The 26,233-nt window shown below is 39.7% G+C and overlaps 1 protein-coding gene across 1 annotated transcript; it reads left to right on the plus strand.

Moving 5' to 3' along the window:
* Positions 1-19,559: 19,559 nt before the first annotated feature.
* Positions 19,560-20,571, plus strand: LOC147964120 (uncharacterized; the record flags this gene model as incomplete). The annotated part of the gene is made up of 2 exons (XM_087529841.1): positions 19,560-19,717; positions 20,370-20,571. Coding segments are annotated over 2 exons (360 nt in total), but the record flags the coding sequence as incomplete, so codon positions are not given.
* Positions 20,572-26,233: the final 5,662 nt, after the last annotated feature.

Genomic DNA, 26,233 nt, shown 5'->3' on the forward strand with positions numbered 1-26,233 from the left:
CGCCGCAACCTTCTGTACCCAAGAGATCCCATCATGGGGCCTTTTCCGGAGCTCCACCGGAGGGGGCATTGATCACGGAGGGCCTCTACATCAACTCCATGGCCCCTCCAATGATGTGTGAGTATCTTACCTCAGACCTTTGGGTCCATAGTTATTAGCTATATGGCTTCTTCTCTCTCTCTTTGGATATCAATACAAAGTTCTCCTCGATCTTCTTGGAGATCTATTCGATGTAATCTTGTTTTGCGGTGTGTTTGTGGAGATCCGATGAATTGTGGGTTTATGATCAAGATTATCTATGAACAATATTTTAATCTTCTCTGAATTCTTTTATGTATGATTGGTTATCTTTGCAAGTCTCTTCGAATTATCAGTTTGGTTTGGCCTACTAGATTGATCTTTCTGGCAATGGGAGAAGTGCTTAGCTTTGGGTTCAATCTTGCGGTGCTCGATCCTAGTGACAGAAAGGGAAACGACACGTATTGTATTGTTGCCATCAAGGATAAAAAGATGGGGTTTATATCAATCATATTGCATGAGTTTATCCCTCTACATCATGTCATCTTGCTTAAAGCGTTACTCTGTTCTTATGAACTTAATACTCTAGATGCATGCTGGATAGCGGTTGATGTGTGGAGTAATAGTAGTAGATGCAGGCATGAGTCGGTCTACTTGTCACGGACTTTATACCTATATACATGATCATACCTAGATATTCTCATAACTATACTCAATTCTATCAATTGCTTGACAGTAATTTGTTCGCCCACCGTAATTCTTATGCTATCTTGAGAGAAGCCACTAGTGAAACCTATGGCCCCGGGTCTATTTTCCATCATACAAGTTTCCAATCTATTTTATTTTGCAATCATTACTTTCAATTCATATCATAAAATACCAAAAAATATCTTATTATTATTATCTCTATCAGATCTTAATCTTGCGAGTGTCCGTGAAGGGATTGACAACCCCTTTATCGCGTTGGTTGCGAGGTTCTTATTTTTTTGTGTAGGTACGAGGTGACTCGCGCGTGGTCTCCTACTGGATTGATACCTTGGTTCTCAAACACTGAGGGAAATACTTACGCTGCTTTGCTGCATCACCTTTTCCTCTTCAAGGGAAAACCAATGCATGCTCAAGAGGTAGCAAGAAGGATTTCTGGCGCCGTTGCCGGGGAGATCTATGCCAAGTCAAGACATACCAAGTACCCATCACAACTCTTATCCTTCACATTGCATTATTTGCCTTTTGCCTCTCGTTTTCCTCTCCCCCACTTCACCCTTGCCATTTTATTCACCCTCTTTTCCTTTCGCCCTCTCTTTCCATTCGCTTTTCCTTCGCTTGTTTGCTTGTGTGTAGGATTGCTTGCTTGTCACGATGGCTCAAGATAATACTAAATTGTGTAAATCTGCCAATACCAACAATAATGATTTTATTAGCACTCTGATTGCTCCTCTTACCGATGCTGAATCTTGTGAAATTAATACTGCTTTGCTGAATCTTGTCATGAAAGATCCGTTTTCTGGCCTTCCTAGTGAAGATGCCACTAGCCATCTAAACAACTTCGTTGATTTGTGTGATATGCAAAAGAAGAAAGATGTGGATAATGATATTGTTAAACTTAAGCTATTTCCGTTTTTGCTTAGAGATCGTGCTAAAGCTTGGTTTTCATCTTTGCCTAAAAATAGTATTGATTCATGGAATAAGTTCAAAGATTCTTTTATCTCTAAGTATTTCCCTCCCGCTAAGATCATCTCTCTTAGAAAATATATTATGAATTTTAAGCAACTTGATCATGAGCATGTTGTACAATCTTGGGAGAGGATGAAATTAATGATACATAATTTCCCTACCATGGATTGAATTTATGGATGATTGTACAAAAAAATTATGCCGGATTGAATTTTGCTTCTAGAAATCTTTTATATTCGACCACGGGAGGCAATTTTATGGAAATCACTTTAGGAGAAGCTACCAAACTCCTAGATAATATTATGGTTAATTATTCTCAATGGCACACTGAAAGATCAACTAGTAAAAAGGTGCATGCAATTGAAGAGATTAATGTTTTGAGTGGAAAGATGGATGAACTTATGAAATTATTTGCTAATAAGAGTACTCCTACTGATCCCAAATTTTGCCTTTGTCTACTTTAATTGAGAATAATAATGAATCTATGGATGTGAATTTTTTTGGCAGGAACAATTTTGGTAACAATGCGTATAGAGGTAATTTTAATTCTAGGCCATTTCTTAGTAATTCATCTAATAATTATGGTAATTCCTACAATAATTCTTATGGAAATTATAATAAGATGCCCTCTGATTTTGAATCTAGTATTAAAGAATTTATTAGTTCGCAAAAGATTTCAATGCTTTGATTGAAGAAAAATTGCTTAAGATTGATGAGTTGGCTAAGAACGTGGATAGAATTTCTCTTGATGTTGATTCTTTGAAACTTAGATATATTCCACCTAAGCATGATATCAATGATTCTCTCAAAGCCATGAGAATTTTCATTGATGAGTGCAAAGAAAAACCGCTAGGATGCGTGCAAAAAAGGCTTGCTTTGTGAAAGTGTGTTCTTTTAGTTTTCATGATAATAAGGATGAAGATCTAAAAGCGATTGATGTGTCCCCTATTAAATATTTGTTTTGCAATATTAATCTTGATAATGATGGGACTGGAGATGAGTCAACTTTAGTTAGAAGGCGTCCCAATGATTCGAAGTTTTTAGATCTTGATGCAAAAATTGATAAAAGTGGGATTGGAGAGGTCAAAACTTTAGATAGCAACGAACCCACTATCTTGGATTTCAAAGAATTTAATTATGATAATTGCTCTTTGATATATTGTATTTCCTTGTTGCAATCCGTGCTAAATTCTCTTCATGCTTATAGTCAAAATAAAGCTTTTACTAAACATATCGTTGATGCTTTAATGCAATCTTACGAAGAAAAACTTGAGTTGGAATTTTCTATCCCTAGAAAACTTTATGATGAGTGGGAACCTACAATTAAAATAGAAATTAAAGATCATGAATGCTATGCTTTGTGTGATTTGGGTTCTAGTGTTTCCACGATCCCAATAACTTTGTGTGATTTGGTAGGTTTCCGTGAATTTGATGATTGTTCTTTAAACTTGCACCTTGCGAATTCCACCATTAAGAAACCTATGGGAAGAATTAATGATGTTATTATTGTTGCAAATAGGAATTATGTGCCCATAGACTTCATTGTTCTTGATATAGATTGCAATCCTTCATGTCCTATTATTCTTGGTAGACCTTTCCTTAGAACGATTGGTGCAATTATTGATATGAAGGAAGGGAATATTAGATTCCAATTTCCGTTAAGGAAAGGCATTTAACACTTCTCTAGAAAGAAAATTAAATTACCATATGAATCTATTATGAGAGCCACTTATGGATTGCCTACCAAAGATGGCAATACCTAGTTCTATCCTCACTTTTATGCCTAGCTAGGGGCGTTAAACTATAGCTCTTGTTGGGAGGCAACCCAATTTTATTTTTTTATTCCTTGCTTTTTGTTCCTGTTTAGTAATAAATAATTTATCTAGCCTCTGTTTTGGTTGTGTTTTTTGTGTTTAATTAGTGTTTGTGGAAAGTAGAATCGTTGGGAAGACTTGGGGAAGTCCTTTTGATCTTGCTGTAAAAAACAGGAACTTTAGCGCTCACGAGAATTGCTGCCATTTTTTTACTGGAGAGTGATATTTAGTTAATTATTTTTTCATATGATTAATAGATAAATTCCTCATGTCCATAAATTTATTTTAGAATTTTTGGGGTTCCAGAAGTATTCGAAACCTACAGATTACTACAGACTGTTCTGTTTTTGACAGATTCTGTTTTTCGTGTGTTCTTTGCTTATTTTGATGAATCTATGGCTAGTAATAGAGTTTATGAACCATAGAAAAGTTGGAATACAGTAGGTTTAACACCAATATAAATAAAGAATGAGTTCATTACAGTACCTTGAAGTGGCGGTTTGTTTTCTTTTACTAACGGAGCTCACGAAGATTTTCTTTTAAGTTTTGTGTTGTGAAGTTTTCAAGTTTGGGTAAAGATTTGATGGATTATGGAACAAGGAGTGGAAATAGCCTAAGCTTGGGGATGCCCAAGGTACCCCAAGGTAAAATCCAAGGACAACCAAAATCCTAGGCTTGTGGATGCCCCGTAAGGCATCCCCTCTTTCGTCTTCGTCCGTCAGTAACTTTACTTGGAGCTATATTTTTATTCGCCACATGATATGTGTTTTGCTTGGAGCGTCTTGTATGATTTGAGTCTTTTCTTTTTAGTTTACCACAATAATCCTTGATGTACACACCTTTTGGGAGAGACACACATGAATTGGAATTTATTAGAATACTCTATCTTTTGAGTTGGATAATTTTTGCTCTAGTGCTTCGCTTATATCTTTTAGAGCACGGCGGTGGTTCTATTTTATAGAAATAATTGATCTCTCATGCTTCACTTATATCATTTTGAGAGTCCTTTAGAACATCATGGTAATTCACTTTGGTTATAAATTTTAAATGCTAAGAGAAGTTGGATGCTTGATAGATTGTTTTGAGATATAAAGGTGGTAATATTAGAGGTGTGCTAGTTGAGTAATTGTGAAATTGATGAATACTTGTGTTGAAGTTGGCAAGTCACGTAGCATGCACATATGGTAAACGTTATGTGACAAATTTGAAGCATGGGATGTTCTTTGATTGCTTTCCTTATGAGTGGCGGTCAGGGACGAGCGATGGTCTTTTCCTACCAATCTATCCCCCTAGGAGCATGCGTGTAGTGCTTGGTTTTGATGACTTGTAGATTTTTGCAATAAGTATGTGAGTTCTTTATGACTAATGTTGAGTCCATGGATTATACGCACTCTCACCCTTCCATCATTGCTAGCCTCTTCGGCACCGTGCATTGCTCTTTCTCACCTTGAGAGTTGGTGCAAACTTCGCCGGTGCATCCAAACCCCGTGATATGATACCCTCTATCACACATAAGCCTCCTTATATCTTCCTCAAAACAGCCACCATACCTACCTATTATGGCATTTCCATAGCCATTCCAAGATATATTTCCATGCAACTTTCCACCATTCCATTTATTATGACACGCATCATCATTGTCATATTGCTTTGCATGATCATGTAGTTGACATCGTGGCAAGGCCACCATGCTTAATTTTTCATACATGTCACTCTTGATTCATCGCAATCCCAGTACACCGCCGGAGGCACTCACATAGAGTCATATTTTGTTCTAAGTATCAAGTTGTAATTCTTGAGTTGTAAGAAAATAAAAGTGTGATGATCATCATTAGAGCATTGTCCCACGTGAGGAAAGGATGATGGAGACTATGATTCCCCCACAAGTCGGGATGAGACTCCGGACGAAAAAATGGGAAAAGAGGCCAAAAGAAAAAAAAAAGAAGGACCAAATAAAAAAGAGAGAGAATGAGAGAAAAAGATAGAAGGGACAATGTTACTATCCTTTTTCCACACTTGTGCTTCAAAGTAGCACCATGATCTTCATGATAGAGAGTATCTTATTTTGTCACTTTCATATACTAGTGGGAATTTATCATTATAGAACTTGGCTTGTATATTCCAATGATGGGCTTCCTCAAATGCCCTAGGTCTTCGTGAGCAAGCGAGTTGGATGCTGATAACCCACAAGTATAGGGGATCACAACAGTTTTCGAGGGTAGAGTATTCGACGCAAATTTATTGATTCGACACAAGGGGAGCCAAAGAATATTCTCAAGTATTAGCAACTGAGTTTTCAATTCAACCACACCTGGAAACTTAATATATGTAGCAAGGTATTTAGTAGAAAAGTAATATGATAGTAGTGGTAACGGTGGTAAAAGGTAACGGTAGCAAAAGTAATATTTTTGGTGTTTTATAGTGAGGATAACAATAGCAACGTAAAAGTAAATAAGCGGAGAACAATATATGGAAAAGCTCGTAGGCATTGGATCGGTGATGGAGAATTATGCCGGATGCGGTTCATCATGTAACAGTCATAACTTAAGGTGACACAGAACTAGCTCCAATTCATCAATGTAATGTAGGCATGTATTCCGAATATAGTCATACGTGCTTATGGAAAAGAACTTGCATGACATCTTTTGCCCTACCACTAGTAGAAAAAGGGGCTTTGGTCCAGCCAGAAAAGAGCATTAATCCCGGTTGCATTACGAACCGGGACTAATCTGAGCATTAGTCCCGGTTCAAGCGGCGAGGGCACCATACAAGCATTACTCACGGTTCAAATGGGACCTTTAGTCCCGGTTCGTAGCACGAACCGGTACTAAAGGGTGCGATGCCCATTAGTACCGGTTCGTGGCACGAACCGGTACTAATGGGGTTGAGACCTTTAGTACCGGTTCGTGCCACGAACCGGTACTAATGGTGAAATTTTCAAATCCTACCCCCCCCGGTGCATCGCCTTTTCAGTTTTGTAAAAAGCAAAAGAAAATGATAGAGACTTCAAAATTTAAAATCCTTCGAGTGGTAGGTATGTTACTACATCTACTAGTTAGGAAAATTTAAAAACTTAAATTTGGACATGTTTTGCAAAAAATGTAGGGAAAATGTAAAACGGCTATAACTTTTGCATACGATGTCGGAAAAAACGTATAATATATCAAAATGTTCGGAACGAAAATCCGCATCCGATGGAGACCGCCTACGGCCTGTTTGCAAATTTTTAGAATCCTCATATTCTAAAAGGAAAAAAGTTATGCTCAAATTTCAGTTTTTTTGAATTTTTGTTAAATCTGGTCAAACTATGGTCAAACTACTTATTCAAGAAGTATTAGTGTTACTAAATAATTATTCAAGAATATTAGTGTTACTAAATAATTATTTCAGTTTTTTTAATTTTGGTCAACTATGGTCAAACTGTGGTCAAACTACTTATTCAAGAAATATTAGTGTTACTAAATAATTATTGATTTTTAGAACAATAGTTTCAAACTCAAACAGTGAAATGTGTGACTTCATGCTCAAGCTAAATTCCTGAGGGTTAATAGGATTGCCATCTTACTATTGTCAGGAAAACAACAAGTGCAGACTTGGAAACGAGGGAGAATAGAACCCGGAAGTTAAGCATGCTCAGGCTGGAGTAGTGAGAGGATGGGTGACCGTTCGGGAAGTTAGATGGTTTGGAACGATGAGGGGTGATTAGAGATTAAAGGTTAAATTGAGCAGTGATGAGGGGTGATTAGAGATTAGAGGTTAAAATAATTGAGAAATTTGAAATTCAAAAAAAATTCAAATTTTTTTTCAAAAAAATCATAAAATATCCTTTAGTACCGGTTGGTGTTACCAACCGGGACTAAAGGTGGACCTCTAGGCAACGGCCACGTGGAGGGCCTTTAGTCTCGGTTCCAGTTAGAACCGGGACTAAAGGGGGAGGCTTTAGTACCGACCCTTTAGTCCCGGTTCTAGAACCGGGACTAAAGGCCCTTATGAACCGGGACTAAAGGCCCTTATGAACCGGGACTAAAGGCCCTTTTTCTACTAGTGTACCTTCCCGTGGCAGCGGGGTCCTAACGGAAACTAAGCAATATTAAGGCCTCCTTTTAGTAGAGTACCGGACCAAAGCATTATCACATAGTGAATACATGAACTCCTCAAACTACGGTCATCACCGGGAGTGGTCCCGACTATTGTCACTTCAGGTTGCCGGATCATAACACATAGTAGGTGACTATAGACTTGCAAGATAGGATCAAGAACTCTCATATATTGATGAAAACATAATAGGTTCAGATCTGAAATCATGGCACTCGGGCCCTAGTAGCATTAAGCATAGCAAAGTCATAGCAACATCAATCTCATAACATAGTGGATACTAGGGATCAAACCCTAACAAAACTAACTCAAGTACATGATAAATCTCATCCAACCCATCACCGTCCAGCCAGCCTACGATGGAATTACTCACGCACGGCGGTGAGCATCATGAAATTGGTCATGGAGGAAGGTTCGTGATGACGATGGCGACGGATTCCCCTCGCCGGAGCCCCGAACGGACTCCAAATCAGCCCTCCCGAGAGAGTTTAGGGCTTGGCTGTGGCTCTGTATCGTAAAACGCGATGAATCCTTCTCTCTGAATTTTTTTCTCCCCGAACACGAATATATGGAGTTGGAGTTGAGGTCGGTGGAGCTACAGGGGGCCCACGAGGCAGGGGGCGCACCCAGGGGGTAGGGCGCGCCCGCACCCTCGTGGACAGGGTGTGGGCCCCCTGGCGTGGATCTTTCTTCCAGTATTTTTTATATATTCCAAAATAATTCTCCGTTGATTTTCAGGTCATTCCGAGAACTTTTATTTCTGCACAAAAATAACACCATGGCAATTCTGCTGAAAACAGCATCAGTCCGGGTTAGTTCCATTCAAATCATGCAAGTTAGAGTCCAAAACAAGGGCAAAAGTGTTTGGAAAAGTAGATACGACGGAGACGTATCATATGCACACCCACTTAGTTTCTTTGATGATCTTTCATATATTTATAGCTCTAGAGCATCCGTTGCATGGCAATCCCTACTCCTTGCATTGACATCAATCGGTGGGCATCTCCATAGCCCATTGATTAGCCGCGTCAATGTGAGACTTTCTCCCTTTTTTTCTTCTCACACAACCTCAATCATCATATTCTATTCCACCCATAGTGCTATGTCCATGGCTCTCGCTCATATATTGCGTAAAAGTTGAAAGAGTTTGAAAATGCTAAGTATGAAACAATTGCTTGGCTTGTCATCGGGGTTGTGCATGATGAGAGCATTTTGTGTGACAAAAATGAAGCATGGCCAAACTATATGACTTTGTATGGATAAGTATTCTTTGGCTATGGTATTTTGATAAGACATAATTGCTTGATTAGCATACTTGGAGTATTTCTATTTTTATGTCAACAATAAACTTTTATCTTGAATCTTTTGGATCTAAACATTCATGCCACAATAGAGAAAAATACATTGAAGAATATTCTAGAAAGCATTCCACATCAAAAATTCTGTTTTTATCATTTACCTACTCGAGGACGAGCATGAATTAAGTTTGGGGATGCTGGTACGTCTCCAATGTATCTATAATTTTTTATTGTCCCATGCTATTATATTATCTGTTTTGGATGTTAATGGGCTTTATTTTACACTTTTACATTATTTTTAGGACTAACCTATTAACCCAAGGCCCAGTGCAAGTTACTGTTTTTTTGCCTATTTCAGTGTTTCGCAGAAAAGGAATATCAAACGGAGTCCAAACGGAATGAAACCTTCGGGAGCATGATTTTTGGAACAAACGTGATCCAGAGGACTTGGAGTGGACGTCAAGCAACCAACGAGGTGGCCACGAGGCAGGGGGCACGCCCTCCCCCTCGTGGGCCCCTCGTGGCTCAACCGACCTACTTCTTCCTCCTATATATGTTCACATACCTCGAAAACATCCAGGAGCACCACGAAACCCTATTTCCATTGCCGAAACCTTCTGTACCCAAGAGATCCCATCATGGGGCCTTTTCCGGAGCTCCGCCGGAGGGGGCATTGATCACGGAGGGCCTCTACATCAACTCCATGGCCCCTCCGATGATGTGTGAGTAGTTTACCTCAGACCTTCGGGTCCATAGTTATTAGCTAGATGGCTCCTTCTCTCTCTTTGGATCTCAATACAAAGTTCTCCTCGATCTTCTTAGAGATCTATTTGATGTAATCTTATTTTGCGGTGTGTTTGTCGAGATCCGATGAATTGTGGGTTAATCATCAAGATTATCTATGAACAATATTTGAATCTTCTCTGAATTCTTTTATGTATGATTGGTTATCTTTGCAAGTCTCTTCGAATTATCATTTTGGTTTGGCCTACTAGATTGATCTTTCTTGCAATGGGAGAAGTGCTTAGCTTTGTGTTCAATTTTGCCGTGCTCGATCCCAGTGACAGAAAGGGAAACGACACGTATTGTATTGTTGCCATCGAGGATAAAAAGATGGGGTTTATATCATAGTGCATGAGTTTATCCCTCTACATCATGTCATCTTGCTTAAAGCGTTACTCTGTTCTTATGAACTTAATACTCTAGATGCATGCTGGATAGCGGTCGATGTGTGGAATAATAGTAGTAGATGCAGGCAGGAGTCGGTCTACTTTTCACGGACGTGATGCCTATATACATGATCATACCTAGATATTCTCATAACTATGCTCAATTCTATCAATTGCTCGACAGTAATTTGTTCACCCACCGTAATACTTTGCTATCTTGAGAGAAGCCACTAGTGAAACCTATGGCCCCCGGGTCTATTTTCCATCAGACAAGTTTCCAATCTATTTTATTTTGCAATCTTTACTTTCAATTTATATCATAAAAATACCAAAAATATTTATCTTATTATTATTATTATGCCTATCAGATCTCACTCTTGCAAGTGGCCGTGAAGGGATTGACAACCCCTTTATCGCGTTGGTTGCGAGGTTCTTATTTGTTTGTGTAGGTACGAGGTGACTCGCGCGTGGTCTCCTACTGGATTGATACCTTGGTTCTCAAAAACCGAGGGAAATACATACGCTACTTTGTTGCATTGATAGGTCTCCAACGTATCTATAATTTTTTATTGTTCCATGCTATTATATTATCAACCTTGGATGTTTTATATGCATTTATATGATATTTTATATGATTTTTGGGACTAACCTATTAACCTAGAGCCCAGTGACAGTTTCTGTTTTTTCCTTATTTTAGAGTATCGCAGAAAAGGAAAATCAAACGGAGTCCAATTGACCTGAAACTTCATGAAACTTATTTTTGGACCAGAAGAAGCCCACGGAGTATAGGAGATGGACCAGGAGAGTCCCGGGCTGCCCACGAGGGTGGGGGCGCACCCACCCCCTGGGCGCGCCCCCTGCCTCGTGGACAGCCCGGAGATCCACCGACGTACTTCTTCCTCCTATATATACCCATATACCCTAAAAACTTCGAGGAGCAGAATAGATTGGGAGTTCCGCCGCCAGAAGCCTCCGTAGCCACCGAAAACCAATCTAGACCCGTTCCGGCACACTGCCGAAGGGGGAATCCCTCTCCGGTGGCCATCTTCATCATCCCGGTGCTCTCCATAACGAGGAGGGAGTAGTTCTCCCTCGGGGCTAAGGGTATGTACCAGTAGCTATGTGTTTGATCTCTCTCTCTCTCTCTCTCTCTCTCTCTCTCGTGTTCTTGAGGTGGTACGATCTTGATGTATCGTGAGCTTTGCTATTATAGTTGGATCTTATGATGTTTCTCCCCCTCTACTCTCTTGTAATGGATTGATTTTTCCCTTTGAAGTTATCTTATCGGATTGAGTCTTTAAGGATTTGAGAACAATTGATGTATGTCTTGCCGTGCTTATCTGTGGTGACAATGGGATATCACGTGATTCACTTGATGTATGTTTTGGTGATCAACTTGCGGGTTCCGCCCATGAACCTATGCATAGGGGTTGGCACACGTTTTCGTCTTGACTCTCCGGTAGAATCTTTGGGGCACTCTTTGAAGTTCTTTGTGTTGGTTTGAATAAATGAATCTAAGATTATGTGATGCATATCGTATAATCATACCCACGCATACTTGAGGTGACATTGGAGTATCTAGGCGATATTAGGGTTTTGGTTGATTTGTGTCTTAAGGTGTTATTCTAGTATGAACTCTATGATAGATTGAACGGAAAGAATAGCTTCATGTTATTTTACTACGGACTCTTGAATAGATTGATCAGAAAGAATAACTTTGAGGTGGTTTCGTACCCTACCATAATGTCTTCGTTCGTTCTCCGCTATTAGTGACTTTGGAGTGACTCTTTGTTGCATGTTGAGGGATAGTTATATGATCCAATTATGTTATTATTGTTGAGAGAACTTGCACTAGTGAAAGTATGAACCCTAGGCCTTGTTTCAACGCATTGCAATACTGTCTGTGCTCACTTTTATCATTAGTCACCTTGCTGTTTTTATATTTTCAGATTACAAATACCTTTATCTACCATCCATATACCACTTGTATCACCATCTCTTCGCCGAACTAGTGCACCTATACAATTTACCATTGTATTCGGTGTGTTGGGGACACAAGAGACTCTTTGTTATTTGGTTGCAGGGTTGCTTGAGAGAGACCATCTTCATCCTACGCCTCCTACGGATTGATAAACCTTAGGTCATCCACTTGAGGGAAATTTGCTACTGTCCTACAAACCTCTGCACTTGGAGGCCCAACAACGTCTACAAGAAGAAGGTTGTGTAGTAGACATCATGCATCATCCTTTCCTCTTCAAGGGAAAACCAACGCATGCTCAAGAGGTAGCAGTTATGCATCACTTAATATGATGACATGCTACTTTATCATTGTGTTCACCTATTAGACTCCGAGTCAGGTCCAAACTTATGCTGAAACTTGAGTTGTTAAATGGTTGTGGGGTACATATTGGGGCAGCAATCAGTACTATCTGTCTACTATCTGGTTAATCTCGAGTGTCTACTATGAGTTTCATGTTGGGTGCAAACGAACATTAAAGGAGCCATTATCTGTATTTTTTAACTAAAGCTATTATCTGCCTGCTATCATTGGTTTTGGATCTATCCACAGTTTGCTACCATCACTCTGGATTTGTGCATGCACTCCTTACATAATCTCACTATGTCTTATTCCTATGCATGTCAGTTATTGTACACAATGGAACTGAACATGTAGAGAAAAAGAGACAAGCCTTGTGTGGCAATAAAATTTCATGCAGATGTCGCTCCATGGTGGGAGCAAAGGCAGCCCCCCTCCACCCATTTTGGAGCGTAATCAAGAGGAAGATAACTGTTCTGAGGGGGGTTCGGAAGCAGAATACCACTCCTATTTACCCCATGAGGTCTTCGCTCTAACTTGGCATGCTGATGTTGGTAATATCATGCATATGGTGCCTTGCATTGCTTACTGTATACATCAAAGATGTCATCTGCTTAGTTTAGACATGCTTTGTGTCAATGCCATCTGTTTAGTTTCTTTATCGTATATGTGAATCATGCAATGCCATCTTGTTTAGCCAGGCATCATATATGTGAATTTTGCAATGCCACCCTGGTTAGCCAGTCATCTTATATGTGAATTATATCATGACATCTTTTTTTTATTACGTGTTAAATTTGTCAACAATTTTAGTACATTCAATTACTCTTCCTGTGCATCAGCCATTCGGCACGGTCATGGAAAAATCTAGAGTGGAAACAAGGTCTTCATAGCAGACAATGCTATCTGACAAAGCGCATGTCTTGCTGGTTACAGATAGCTCCTCAGAGGAGGATTCAGAGATAGATGACCAGTCCTATCCCCCCCCCGAGGTGCATGCTCTAACTTGGCAGGGTTATGTTGCTCATATCGTGTGTACGGTATCTTGCATTGCTATGTCATTTGCCTAGTTTAGACATGCTTTGTGTGAATGCCACCTGTTTAGTGTCTAATTACCATATATGTGAATTATGCAATGCCATCTTGTTGCAAGACATTATATATGTGGATTATGCAATGCTATCTTGTTGCAAGGCATTATATATGTGAATTATGCAATGACATGATGTTTAGCCAAGCATCATGTATGTGAATTATATCATGCCGTCCTTTTTTGTATTTCTCATTGCTTTTGTCGACAATGTTTGTATATTCAACTGCTCTTCCTGTGCATCAGCCATTTGAATTGGTGAGGGAGAAATCTGGAGTGAAAACAAGGTCTTCAGAGCAGACAATGCTACCTGCTGAAGCAGATATCTTGCTGGTTACAGATAGCTCTTCAGAGGAGGATTCAGAGGCAGATGACCAGTCCTATTATCCCCCTTGAGGTGTACGCTCAAACTTGGCAGGGTTATATTACTCATATCATGCATATGTTGTATTGCAATGCTTAGTTTTTACATCATATACACGATATTGAATGCCATCTCCTTAGTTGACACATCATATATGCGATTGCCCTCTGCTCACTTCCTTAGTATATAAATCATATATTTGAATTATATCATGCCATGATGTTTACATAGACAGCATGTATCTGAATTATGGCATGCCAACCCATTTTCTAAAGACATAATATAGTTATATCATCTCATCCTGTTTACATAATATAGTCATCATATTTTGAAGTATGTGATTCTATCCTGTTTAGTTATCCATCATACATGTGAAATTGTGTCATGCTATCCTATTTAATTAGCCATCATATATGTGAAATTATGTCCTGCTATTCTCTTTGGTTAGACCACATAAATGTGAATTATTTCATGCCATGTTTTCTTCCCTACTATCCATTGCACCTGTCTATCTTACAATGTCTATACATTCAATTACTTTTCTTGTTTATCAGCCATTTCAACTGGAGGGGGTGATGGCAGTATCTGTGGGAGTAAAAACACGATCTTCAGAAAAGATTGTGCTACCTGTCGATGGAGATAGAACCACGGTTGTACTTTCCCAAGAACCAGCCCCACCACACATAACCCAGACTCACGCAGATTGTACCCCTACCTAGTTGGACAGAGAACCAGCTACACCCCTTCTAACCCCAACCCCAGCAGATAGTAACCCAGTTCCCGTTGACACAGCACCGTCTCCACCACAGAGCACCCAAACACGAGCAGTTAGTAAGGCAACTGCAGTGCCCAAAGCACGAGGACCACCACTCTGAACCCCAAGTCAACGCTTAAAGTAGAAGAAGAATTGTTCTCAGGTCAGGTTCTGTAGCTATGGTTCATACTACTTGCTCTTGCATCACTGTATTTACTCATACCAACTAATTTCAAATTTGAAGGATGCAATTGAAACTCCAATAGCGCAACAGGTATGTTTTAAACCTGTTTCTTTAACGTGTTTGCTGTTGTAACTTGCTCTATGTTAATTTCAATTTCAATTGAATAAACAATTATGTCTCATACCATGCACATTACAAGTGTTGTTATTGCTGTGTAGTTTCCCTCACTTATATTTTGTCTATGCTGCTTTGTCTTAAATAGATATGATTCAAACTGTATCTATCTTGATTTGGCAACATAAACTAGAATGATATAGACTATGCAGTGACCATACTACATAGATATATGTTTGTTTCATGTTGTTATCCTGTCCACCTTACTATTGAACTGGTTTGCCAAAATGAGTTTCATATACTACATTGTAAACCAGTGATGTGTCTGTTTGTTTCTCTTTTCGAACGCGGATAAAATATTGGAGAAGAGTACCCCGTTATGCAATGGTAAAGGAAGTAATGCAGATAAGGTTCAAGATAGTGAGACATCCCTGTTGGTCTCCAAGAAAGCTGATAAAAACTATGTTGAAGACACTGAGACAACCCCAAAGTCCTGTCTTGATGTAGTGTTCGAGTTACTGGCTACTACTGCTGGAACCAGCTCTTCGAACTCGCTGCCTGAATCAGTTCGACTTCTTGAGTCTCAACTTCAAGTTGAAAGACATCGATTAGATGATATGCGACAGGAAGCCGAAGGACTGAGGAAGTCCCTGCAAAATTCAGATGCATACTTTCCGGTGCAACAGCAAGTGATGGAGGATTTAAGCGCCAAACAAGAGAAAGTTAATAAGCTTGCTAAGCATCTTGCCAGCATTATGGGTACCCAGGATATTGTTTCTTGAGCTCTTATGAAGTGGTTTCAGTTCTGGACTTGTTTTGCTGCGGCGTTTATATGCTGCTTTGTTCCCTATATTTGCACTGCTGGCAAACTTTGATGCCCAGTGAATGTAATAAGTGTAATAGCTGTGATAGCCTAGCATAAGTTGCTTGCTGATTTATTTCCTTATTGTCTTGTTTATTTGTTTTCTTGTAGTCAGTGCAGTTCTTTTTCCGCGATTTGCTAGTGGCCACAATAACCTATTTTTTAAAACTAGGCCACAATAACCATGGCCTACATATTTACTGTAGTTAACATGGGCCTCCTACGGGCCGTAGAAACAATGGGCCTTCTACGGGGCGTAGAAACAATGGGCCTTATACGGGCCGTAGACAGAATGGGCCTTCTACAGGCCGTATCATCAATGGGCCTTCTACGGGTCATATCATCAATGGGCCTTCTCTGGGCCGTATGATCAGTTGGCCAAACATGGGCCAATAACAGACCACATTATGGCTGTAAATGGGCTAGAGTTGAAATCGTCCGTTCATGGGCCGACCATAACGGTCCGTCGTTAATCGGCCGTATTTGATGACACTATGAAAACAGCCCAACATATTAATAGGCCACAAACGGGCCGACTGTAACCACGGGCTGAATTTGGCCCACAAGCAGAAAATGACAGTAACAGGCCGTAAGTAAACGAATACTGAAAATGAGCCCAAGAATAAATGGGCCCTGAGAAGGCCGAAAGATAACACGGGCTGAAAAAGTCCCAATGGCATAATGGGCCGTTAATAGGTATAAAGTGATACACTATTCATTATGGGCCAGTTTCACCACGTGCTGTTATTGGGCCAAGGGTTACTAAGGGTCTCATATGGGCCGAAAGATGTCATGGGCCATACATGGGCTGAAAGTTAAAACATGCTAGAATTATATTGGACGGCCCAGATGACGCTACTGTGCCTAATTCGGATAGACCGTAAACGGGCCCTGGGTTAGTGGGCTATAAATGGGCTATATGCGAACAGGTCGTTAACAGGCTTGCCGTGGGCCGGTCCGCCACCTTTTGACCAAGTCAAACGGACCAGCCTTTTCACAGGAATGGGCCTCTGTTGGGCTGTGCCATGTGTCGACGTATCATAGGCGCTTTGGGTCCATTGAGTGGATGACATCTGTCCCAACGGTGAGCCGACACGTGTTTCCTCCAGCCAATGATGATTTTACACGTGGAAAATCCCCATTGGTCGGGGCTGTTAACGGGTTATCGGATCCAAAACCGGACCCGATAGCTTAATGGTGTTCCGTTACAGTGGATGCCACGTGTCAGTCACCCTTGAAGAAAGCACTTCTGTGACGTGCGATTTATCGTCATGGAAGTGGACACTTCCGTGATGATAATTTTGGTAATGTCATGGACACTTCTACGACATCACAGATATGACTATCTTGATTCTGCCATAAATATGGCATGGATGTACATGCATGACAGAAAACGTGACCTACTGTGACAAACACGTATCATCACGGAAGTGTATTTTTTTGTAGTGATTGGGCCTACATGGGCCTTAGTGGAGAGAGAGGGGAGCCCGCAAGGTGTGGCGCGCGCCCCCCTCCAAGGGAGTCCGAATAGGGCAAGGAGGAGGGGGCGCGGCCCCCTTTCCCTCTCCCTCTCCCTCTCCTTCCTTTTCCCCCTCCGATGAGAAAGGAAAAGGGGAGGGGCGAATCCTACTAGGAGCGGAGTCCTAGTAGGACCCCCCCCCATGGCGCGCCCCCTTGGTGGCCGGACTCCTCCTCCCCTCCTTTATATACGGGGGCAGGGGCACCCCATAGCACAACAGTTATTCTCTTAGTCGTGTGCGGTGCCCCCTCCACGGTTTACTCCTCTAGTCATATCGTCGTAGTGCTCCGGCGAAGCCCTGCGTGGATCACAACACCATCACCGTCACCACGCCGTCGTGCTTACAGAACTTTTGCTCGACCCTCTGCCGGATCAAGAGTTCGAGGAACGTCATCGAGCTGAACATGCGCAGAACTTGGAGGTGCCGTACATTCGGTACTAGATCGGTTGGATCGTTAAGACGTTCGACTACATTAACCGCGTTAACCTAATGCTTCCGCTTTCAGTCTATGAGGGTACGTGGACACACTCTCCCCCTCTCGTTGCTATGCATCTCCTAGATAGATCTTGTGTGATCATAGGATTTTTTTTGAAATTGTATGCTACGTTCCCCAACAGATACGTCTCCAACGTATCTATAATTTTTTTATTGTTCCATGTTATTATAGTATAAACCTTGGATGTTTATTATGCAGTTATATATCATTTTTTGGGACTAAATATTAACTTAGTGCCAAGTGCCAGTTGATATTTTTGCTTGTTTTTGGTTTTCTAGGAAATTAGTACCAAACGAAGTCCAAATGCCACGAAACTTTTTGATGATTTTTTCTAGATATAAGAGACACTAGAAGCTTCGAGAGGACACCAGAAGGCGAAGGAGTGGGCCACAAGCCACCAGGGCACTCGCAGGGGGGTCAGCGCGCCCTGGTGCCTCGTGGGCCCCTCATTCCTCCGTTTGACCTAATTCCGACTATAAATTCTCTAAAATCGGGAAGCCAACAAAGAGCCACCCAAAATAGTTTTTTCGCCACCACAAGTTCCTGTTCTTGCGAGATCTCATCTGGAGGCCTTTTCCGGCACTCTGCTGAGGGGGAATCGATTACGGATGGCTTGTACGTCAACCTTGCTGCCCCTCCGATGATGTGTGAGTAGTTTACCACAGACCTACAGGTCCATAGCTAGTAGCTATATGGATTCTTCTCTCTCTTTGATCTTGAATACAATGTTCTCCTTATGTTCTTGGAGATCTATTCGATGTAATTCTGTTTTGCGGTGTGTTTGTTGGGATCCGATGAATTGTGGGTTTATGATCAGATTATCTATGAATATTATTTGAGTCTTCGCTGAACTATTTTATGCATGATTATTATAGCTTTGTATTTCTTTCTAATTTACCCGTTTGGTTTGGCCAAATAGATTGATTTATCTTGCAATGGGAGAGGTGCTTTGTGTTGGGTTTGATCTTGCGGTGCTCAATCCTAGTGACAGAAGGGGACATGACACGTATTTGTATCATTGCCATTAAGGATAAAACAATGGGGTTTATTCACATTGATTGGATTTACTTTGTCTACATCATGTCATCTTGCCTAAGGCATTACTCTGTTCTTTATAAACTTAATACACTAGATGCATACTGGATAGCGATCGATGTGTGGAATAATAATAGTAGATGCAGGAAGCAGTAGATCTATTTGTCTCGGATGTGATGCCTATGGGCGTGTTTGGTTGGTTGGCTTGCACCTAGCTCGCACCGGGCATGCAATATCCAGGCTGTTTGGTTCCCCGCGTGGCATCCTCAGCCTGGCCCGACTGATGCAAAAGGAGGCCTCTCAGCCAGGCTCGTGGGAATGTAGGAATCAGGCGTTTTCCTCGTGCCGACCCAATTGATACAAATCGCCTGCACCCGCAATGCTGGCGTGGGGTAGCGATTCTCTCGCAGTCATGGGGGTCAGCGCGTCCCCTCACCTCTTTCCCCTCAGTTTCTTATCTTTCCCCGCTTGAGCTCTCACTTCACCGTTCGTCGCCGTCCTAAAATCCAAGACGGAGATGGTCGAATCCCTATCGATATCCTCTGTCGCCAACTCTTCCTTCCTAGCGATTGTTGCTCTACCAAATCCACACCCCCATCCATGGCAGCGGAATGGGTGCCTGCCAGAGGCCGCAGCCAACGCCACCTTCCAGACGCCCCTTGCTCTCTCGGATCTACACCCCATCCATCGGAGCGGGGTGGATGGTAGCTAGAGGACCAGGAGGTGCCAGGTCGTCTATGCATGGTCCCATCTAAACAGAAGCAGGAGCCGCCCAATGTCTCCTCCCATGTTCATGCAAAATTTTCTTGCATGATCTTGTGATTTGCTCATGGACGGTGTGTGTGCTTTACATACTTGTTCCAGATCTTGTATCTGGCCTTCCTAATATCTTAGTCTTCATCTTGTTTTTGCTGTGAATGGTGACTGATAAAAGAACAGTGTTCAAGAAATCGTTAACTGGTAGCTGCTCGGTCGGTTTAGGAGTAGCAATTAATCAGTGAATCGGCTTATTAACTGGATTAATCGGTCAACCATTAATCGGTAGATTGAATAGGAACTTGCCAACATATATCTTGAATTTTTATTTATTATACCATACTCTCATGCTCCCAACTATGTAGTATAGCAAAACATGCTGCCATACACATGTGAAAAGCATAGTGAGGAGGTAAAATTATTAATTATAGCTATTAAGGAGCAGGATGGGGCTGGAAGGGGTTAAGGGCCAAAATTTTGGGCTTTATTTGCACACCCATTAATGGGCCAGCAGAGATTAATCGACATGAATATTGGTTAATCGGTCTAACTGGCCAATTAATCGGCCTGACAAGTTAACGCGATGAATATGTGTTATTCGATTCGGCCATGCTATTGGTAGCGATTAACTGGCCCGTTAACTGATTAATCGGGTGAATTCTTGAAAAGTGCAAAAGAATGTTCAGTTAAATGCATGTCTTGTGTCTACTTTGCAGATTGAGACCGGAACAACAGGTTAATGCGTGGTTCAGATTTGTTTTACTTGAGAAATCTATGATAAATAAAATTGACATTGTTTTTTATTTCAGAATTTCTAATGCAGTCTACCAAACAACATCTGTTGTGTACAACATCTCTCATGCACATATATCTTACAGTCCACCAAACATACATATCAGTTCTATTTTGCATCAGCTCAACCAGGCTAGGCTCAGCCAGGATCCTCCATGCGATGCAGGGTGGAGCTACTCAGGCAACCAAACATGCCCTATACTTCACATGCATGCATGACACTAATGTGGCAGAACCACTCTCTCTATTCCCTCGCACAATAAATCCAACCATTTCTTTCACCTTGTCTTTTTAATCATATATTCTTTTTTGGAACTTTTTTTACATTTGAACTTGTTGCACCAAAACCTTTAAAATGAGATCAATCTTGGATATTTTTCAACCGTGTTTAATTTTGAATATATATTTCACATTTTGAAACGATCAGTTTTACAATGATACATTACAATTTCACTTTCGGTAGTTACTATTTCAAAATTTAGAACCTGCATTTCACTTTCCACCGGTTCGTTTCACAAAAAAAACATCTATGTCAATTGCATAATTTTCAAATAACATATTTCACTCGTTCGAAATAAACTATTACACATGTCGAAATAATCAGTTTCACAATGATACACTAGAATTTCACTTTCTGTAGTTACTCTTTCATAATTCAGAACCTACATGTCACTTTTCACTCGCTTGTTTGACAAAAATCACATCTATTCAATTATATAATTTCGAAATAACATATTTCACTCTTTCAAAATAATCAGTTTCACATTGATACATTATAATTTCAATTTTGGTGGTTATAATTTCACAATTTAGAACCTACATTTTACATTCACTGGCCTATTTCGCAAAACTCACATCTATTTCAATTATACATTTTCTAAATAACATATTTCGCTCTTTTGAAATAATCAGTTTCACATTGATACATTATAATTTCACTTTTTATGGTTACTATTTCAAAATTCAGAATCTACATTTCACATTTCACGGGCCCATTTCACAAAAATCGCATCTATTTCAATTTCACATTTTTCATATACATTTTGCACTCTTTTGAAATAATCTGTTACAAATTTCAAAATAATCAATTTCAAAAAGTTGACATTTCAATTTCGTATTTGGGTTAAATATGTTTCTAGTGAAATAGGTTGCCTTAACATATATCTATTGAAATAGTTCATTTTTCTTTTTTTTTCCTAGTGAAATAGGGACATTGAAATTTAAACATGTTTGAAATGTATCCAAGATTGGTCTTATTTTAAAGGCTATATATATATATAGTGTTGTTATTCATCACCCAGGGTACAGAATAAGTTATTATTCACCCGAGGTAATCTTACGATCATTTCATAATTAAATTACATCTGGAATTCAAATAGTTACATTCCTATTGATTCACTACGTAAAATTTGGTATAAGAAAATAAAAATATATGTCATAAGACAAGAAAATTTGGAGTTTATGTATATTTTACACTATGTTTTTATGTTTGTAATTTTAGATAACATCAAGTATTTTTTACGACGATTATATATTTTCTTACGGTCTCTTTTTACGTCAGAAATAAGACAAAACTTATGGAACATAAAATTACAGTGCATTGGTGGTAAAATAGAAGGGGGTGCAGAATAACTATTCCTCACCCAGGGTGATGAATGGACAATCCCTATATATATATATATATATATATATATATATATATATATCAAATAGGAACTTATAATTTAAAGATATGGACAATTTAGTTTAATAAAGATAAAATAAATGGTTAGATTTAAGAGAGAGAGAGAGAGCAAATTGTTACATTCCTGCCATGCATGCATGCGTGCAAATGAAAAATTATGAGGACCACTAGTGGTATTCGGTGTTGTATACGTACTGTATAGCATAAAATGAGAATAAAGTGGTTCCAGCCGCACGCATCTTGACGCGCACAACGGATGGCGGGTTTCTTGCCGATAGGTAGTGTTAACGCGCAAAAAACATTTGTGGGGAGAGAGCACTTGCATGCAAAATCTTTATGCCGAGAGAGTGGGACATCACTTGCATGCAAAATCTTTAACGTCAAGCTGGAATAGTATAAGAAAATAAAAATATATGTCATAAGACAAGAAAATTTGGAGTTTATGTATATTTTACACTATGTTTTTACGTTTGTAATTTTACATAACATCAAGTATTTTTTACAACCATTATATATTTTCTTACGGTCTCTTTTTACGTCAGAAATAAGACAAAACTTACGGAACGTAAAATTACAGTGCATTGGTGGTAAAATAGAAGGGGGTGAAGAATAACTATTCCTCACCCAGGGTGATGAATGGACAATCCCTATATATACATCTAGGCTATTCTGTTACTAGTAACAGAATATTATTCTGTTACCCTTTTTGAACTGACGGTTTCAGATGGTTGTACTGATGTTTTCGAAGCGGTTAAACTGATGCTTTCAGTTGTGTTTAACAGATCGTCTTCTTTAGTTCAAAAACTTTTTTGTAATTTTTTTGTCGGAACGTGGCGTGTAATATATCGTTGGAAAGCTCTTGACAACCATATTTCAATTATATTGAACGTTTTTGCAAAATCATTATGGTTTAAGAGCAGTTTTGAAAAAAACCATTTTTCAAAACCGAAAACGTGAATCGTATTTTGGACTCAATTTTCAAACGGTTTGTTGGAATTGAGCAAATAAGATGGCGTTGGAAAACTGGTGAAAATCCGCATCTTCCATATATGTATTGTTTTTTCTAATTCTATATGATTTAAAAGTAATTTGAAAAACGGTGAAATTCTTGGCGAAACGTATTTTCGCGATTTTTTTGCAAACGGTTAGTCGGATTGATGCAAACGATATGGCGTTGGAAAGCTATGTAAAATGCGCAACTTTTTCGTATAGAAATGTTTTTCTAATTCCTTATGGTTTAAAAACGAATTCGAATACGGTCAAATTTGATTTTGAACGCGATTTTTTTAAAAAGTTTGTCGAAATATGGCAAATAATATACCGTTGGATAGCTATCGAAAATGCGAAACTTAGTCATGTTGAACATTTTCTCTACTTCGCAACCGTTTAAGAGTAATTTTGAATACGGCATGATGGATCCTGCTGTTTTCTAGTGTGAAAAACAGAGTAGTCGTACTGATATATATGTATGTTTGTACTGAGCTATTTTTTTGTAGAGTAATTTTGAATGGTTCCGAAAAAGGGTACTTGTACTGATGCTTGCATGGGTGTGTGCTAAGCGTGTTTTCACTAATTAGACTTTGCTCTGTTTTTTTGGTAATATTTTTCTCGTAAGTTTTCAACGGTTTACTGTATCGTCGCCCCTGTACTTGTATGGTTTGTATCATCGAACTGAATGATATTTTATTCAAAAAGAAATGTGTTTGTTTTGTTTCCTTTTTTAACTCAACATTTTTTTGACAACGTTGTTTTGAACTTCTCTCATTTTACGACTTGTACTGAGGTACTTACTAAGCAGGATTTTCATGCGGTTTCTTTTTTTGCTATAACTTTACAATTTGAATTTCTGCCATTTCTTTTATTCCGAACGGACCACCATTTTTAACTCGTACTGAGGTACTTACTATGCCCGAACTGGGGTGGCTGTCGCGTGTCTTGGCGTGTTTTGAACTCGATGATATTTTTTCATCAATTTACTGCCCATTTTTTCATCACACTTGAGAGAGTGATTAATAGGTTTACTTACTAGCCAGTAACACATGAACTCCTCAGGCAATAATACATGAACTACTAGGAACATAAATTTTCACCGAGCACTTGAAAACATAAAACATTACATAAAAAAGAAGCACCGAACAGTGAATGTAAAAATAACTCCCACATCCATCATATACTGGGAGCTTCCACTTGAATAGGAAAATTTGTTTATCCCTCACCAATTAAAACACGGAACCTGAAGAAAAGAAGTATTGCTTTCTCATTGACATAATAACAAACAGGAGCACAAAATCATAGCTTTTCATCAATGTCAGCATGATGCATCGTTGCATTTTTCGTTGTTGTTGTTGTTGTTGTCTTCCTTGACTATTGAAAGTGCTCTTCTTGGTCATTTATTGTCATGGAAAATAACGCCTGAAAGTGCTCTTCCAGGTCTCCACTCTCCCGAAATCCCTAAAACATTAAAAATCAACAGATTTACACAACAAATATAGAAATGCACAAATGAATCTCCTCCTCAAGATCAGTGATGAAGGATGCAATAAATATCATCACACGTGTTATGCATGTTTAGGTAAACGGAGATGGCAACTTTCTCCATATAGTTACTTCTAGCTCCTAGCAAAATTCGTAAAATGGAAGGCAGATAGGTCTAGCTACTCTATTATGAAGCTCACCTTCATACTTGAGAGACCAATGAACCACTGATGAAGGGGCTCCCTGGGGCCGCTCCCTATATCCAGCCGAAGAAAGACCGACGACAATGGCGCATGAACCAGTACGATTGTTGTGGGGCAGGACGATGACAACCTGATCATTGAAAAATCCAAGGCAGAGCACGGAGTGGCCTGCACGCAGCTCTTCTCGTGAACGGCGGTGGATGGTGTAGTTGTACTGACGAGATGAAGATCCTCACCCTCCTGCTGCTGAGCACTACGTCACAGAATACCAACTACCATCAGTTGTAGTTAAAGCACTTACTGAAAAGGTCCCATTGGCATGCCAAAGTTTCTTATTTACTCGATATTCTGAAAAGATCAATACCAAGACTAACATCATAACTGGATTTTTTCTAATGGATACATACTGATGAACTACTACAAGTCTTCTTGTTGAACTGTCCTTGCTGTTCATGATGTTTTTTCTTTTTAAAAAATTTAACTAAAGAGTACTCCAAATGTGGTGGGGTTTTTTTTAAATATATGAACTTTAAGGAAAAGAACGCCTGAACGTTTGAGACGGTAGTGTGTGAACTTCTCGATGGAACATTTTATTTTAAATGTTTGTGCGATCAAAACTACAAAAAGAGTGGGAAATAGGATGTGCACTTTCCTGTACAGCAAGTTTGAACTCCCTGTCAAATGATTTGTTTTAGTAGCAGAAAAAATTGGCTGAACCACTTACATACAAAACTGAACCTAATTCAACCTTCACACATCGAGAAGTTTGAACTTCACTCAAAAATTTAAATAGTTCAACCAAATACATACAAACAGAAAAGATGATATAATTTGTCTTGTTTTGCAAACACTCAAGCAAGAAGCAGTTGAACATATACGAAGATACGAGGATGAGATGACGAAAGTTGACCTTTAGTAGATGGCAAAGAACAGCCGACGACATCAGTTGTTTTTTCCTGAAAACACACAACACTTTTTTGGAATGTATCAGTACAAGCTGAGATTTTAAGAAGTTGTACTGTTAAGCAGGAGGTCCTCAACCCCGTGACTCCTCCAGCGGGCTTTTATATACCAAGAATCCATCTTCTCGCCAGTCCAATTCATGTACTATGAATGGAGGAAGGAAGGATCAGCAAGTTCATTGTTTTCAGGCACTAAGGATCCATGAAGTTCAAAACTATAGGAAACTAGAGGAAAGGCTCTAACCTCCACCAAGTGCAGTAGCCGAGCCACGCTGCAGCAGGAGAGCGGCAACATGCTCGAACGAGCGTTGCTGGTGGGAACCAGCGGGATCCAGATTGTTGTTTTTGCGATGAATGGCCTGCAGAGGTGGCGTTGAACGGCCTGCGGCAGTGGCTGTGATCGGCTAGGGCGCACCTAAAGACATGCCAACATAAAAATATATATCTTAGTGTTACAAGAGATAATACAAGCAAAGATGCATTCCAGTTATACGAGCAAATGAAAAGAAATTCAGCCATACAAGCCTAATGAGTTATTGTTGTTTGTATTGCCCAAA

Source organism: Triticum urartu, chromosome 6A (assembly GCF_056163025.1).
Source record: "Triticum urartu cultivar PI428250 chromosome 6A, HENAU_Tu73, whole genome shotgun sequence".
NCBI classification, from domain to species: domain Eukaryota; kingdom Viridiplantae; phylum Streptophyta; class Magnoliopsida; order Poales; family Poaceae; genus Triticum; species Triticum urartu.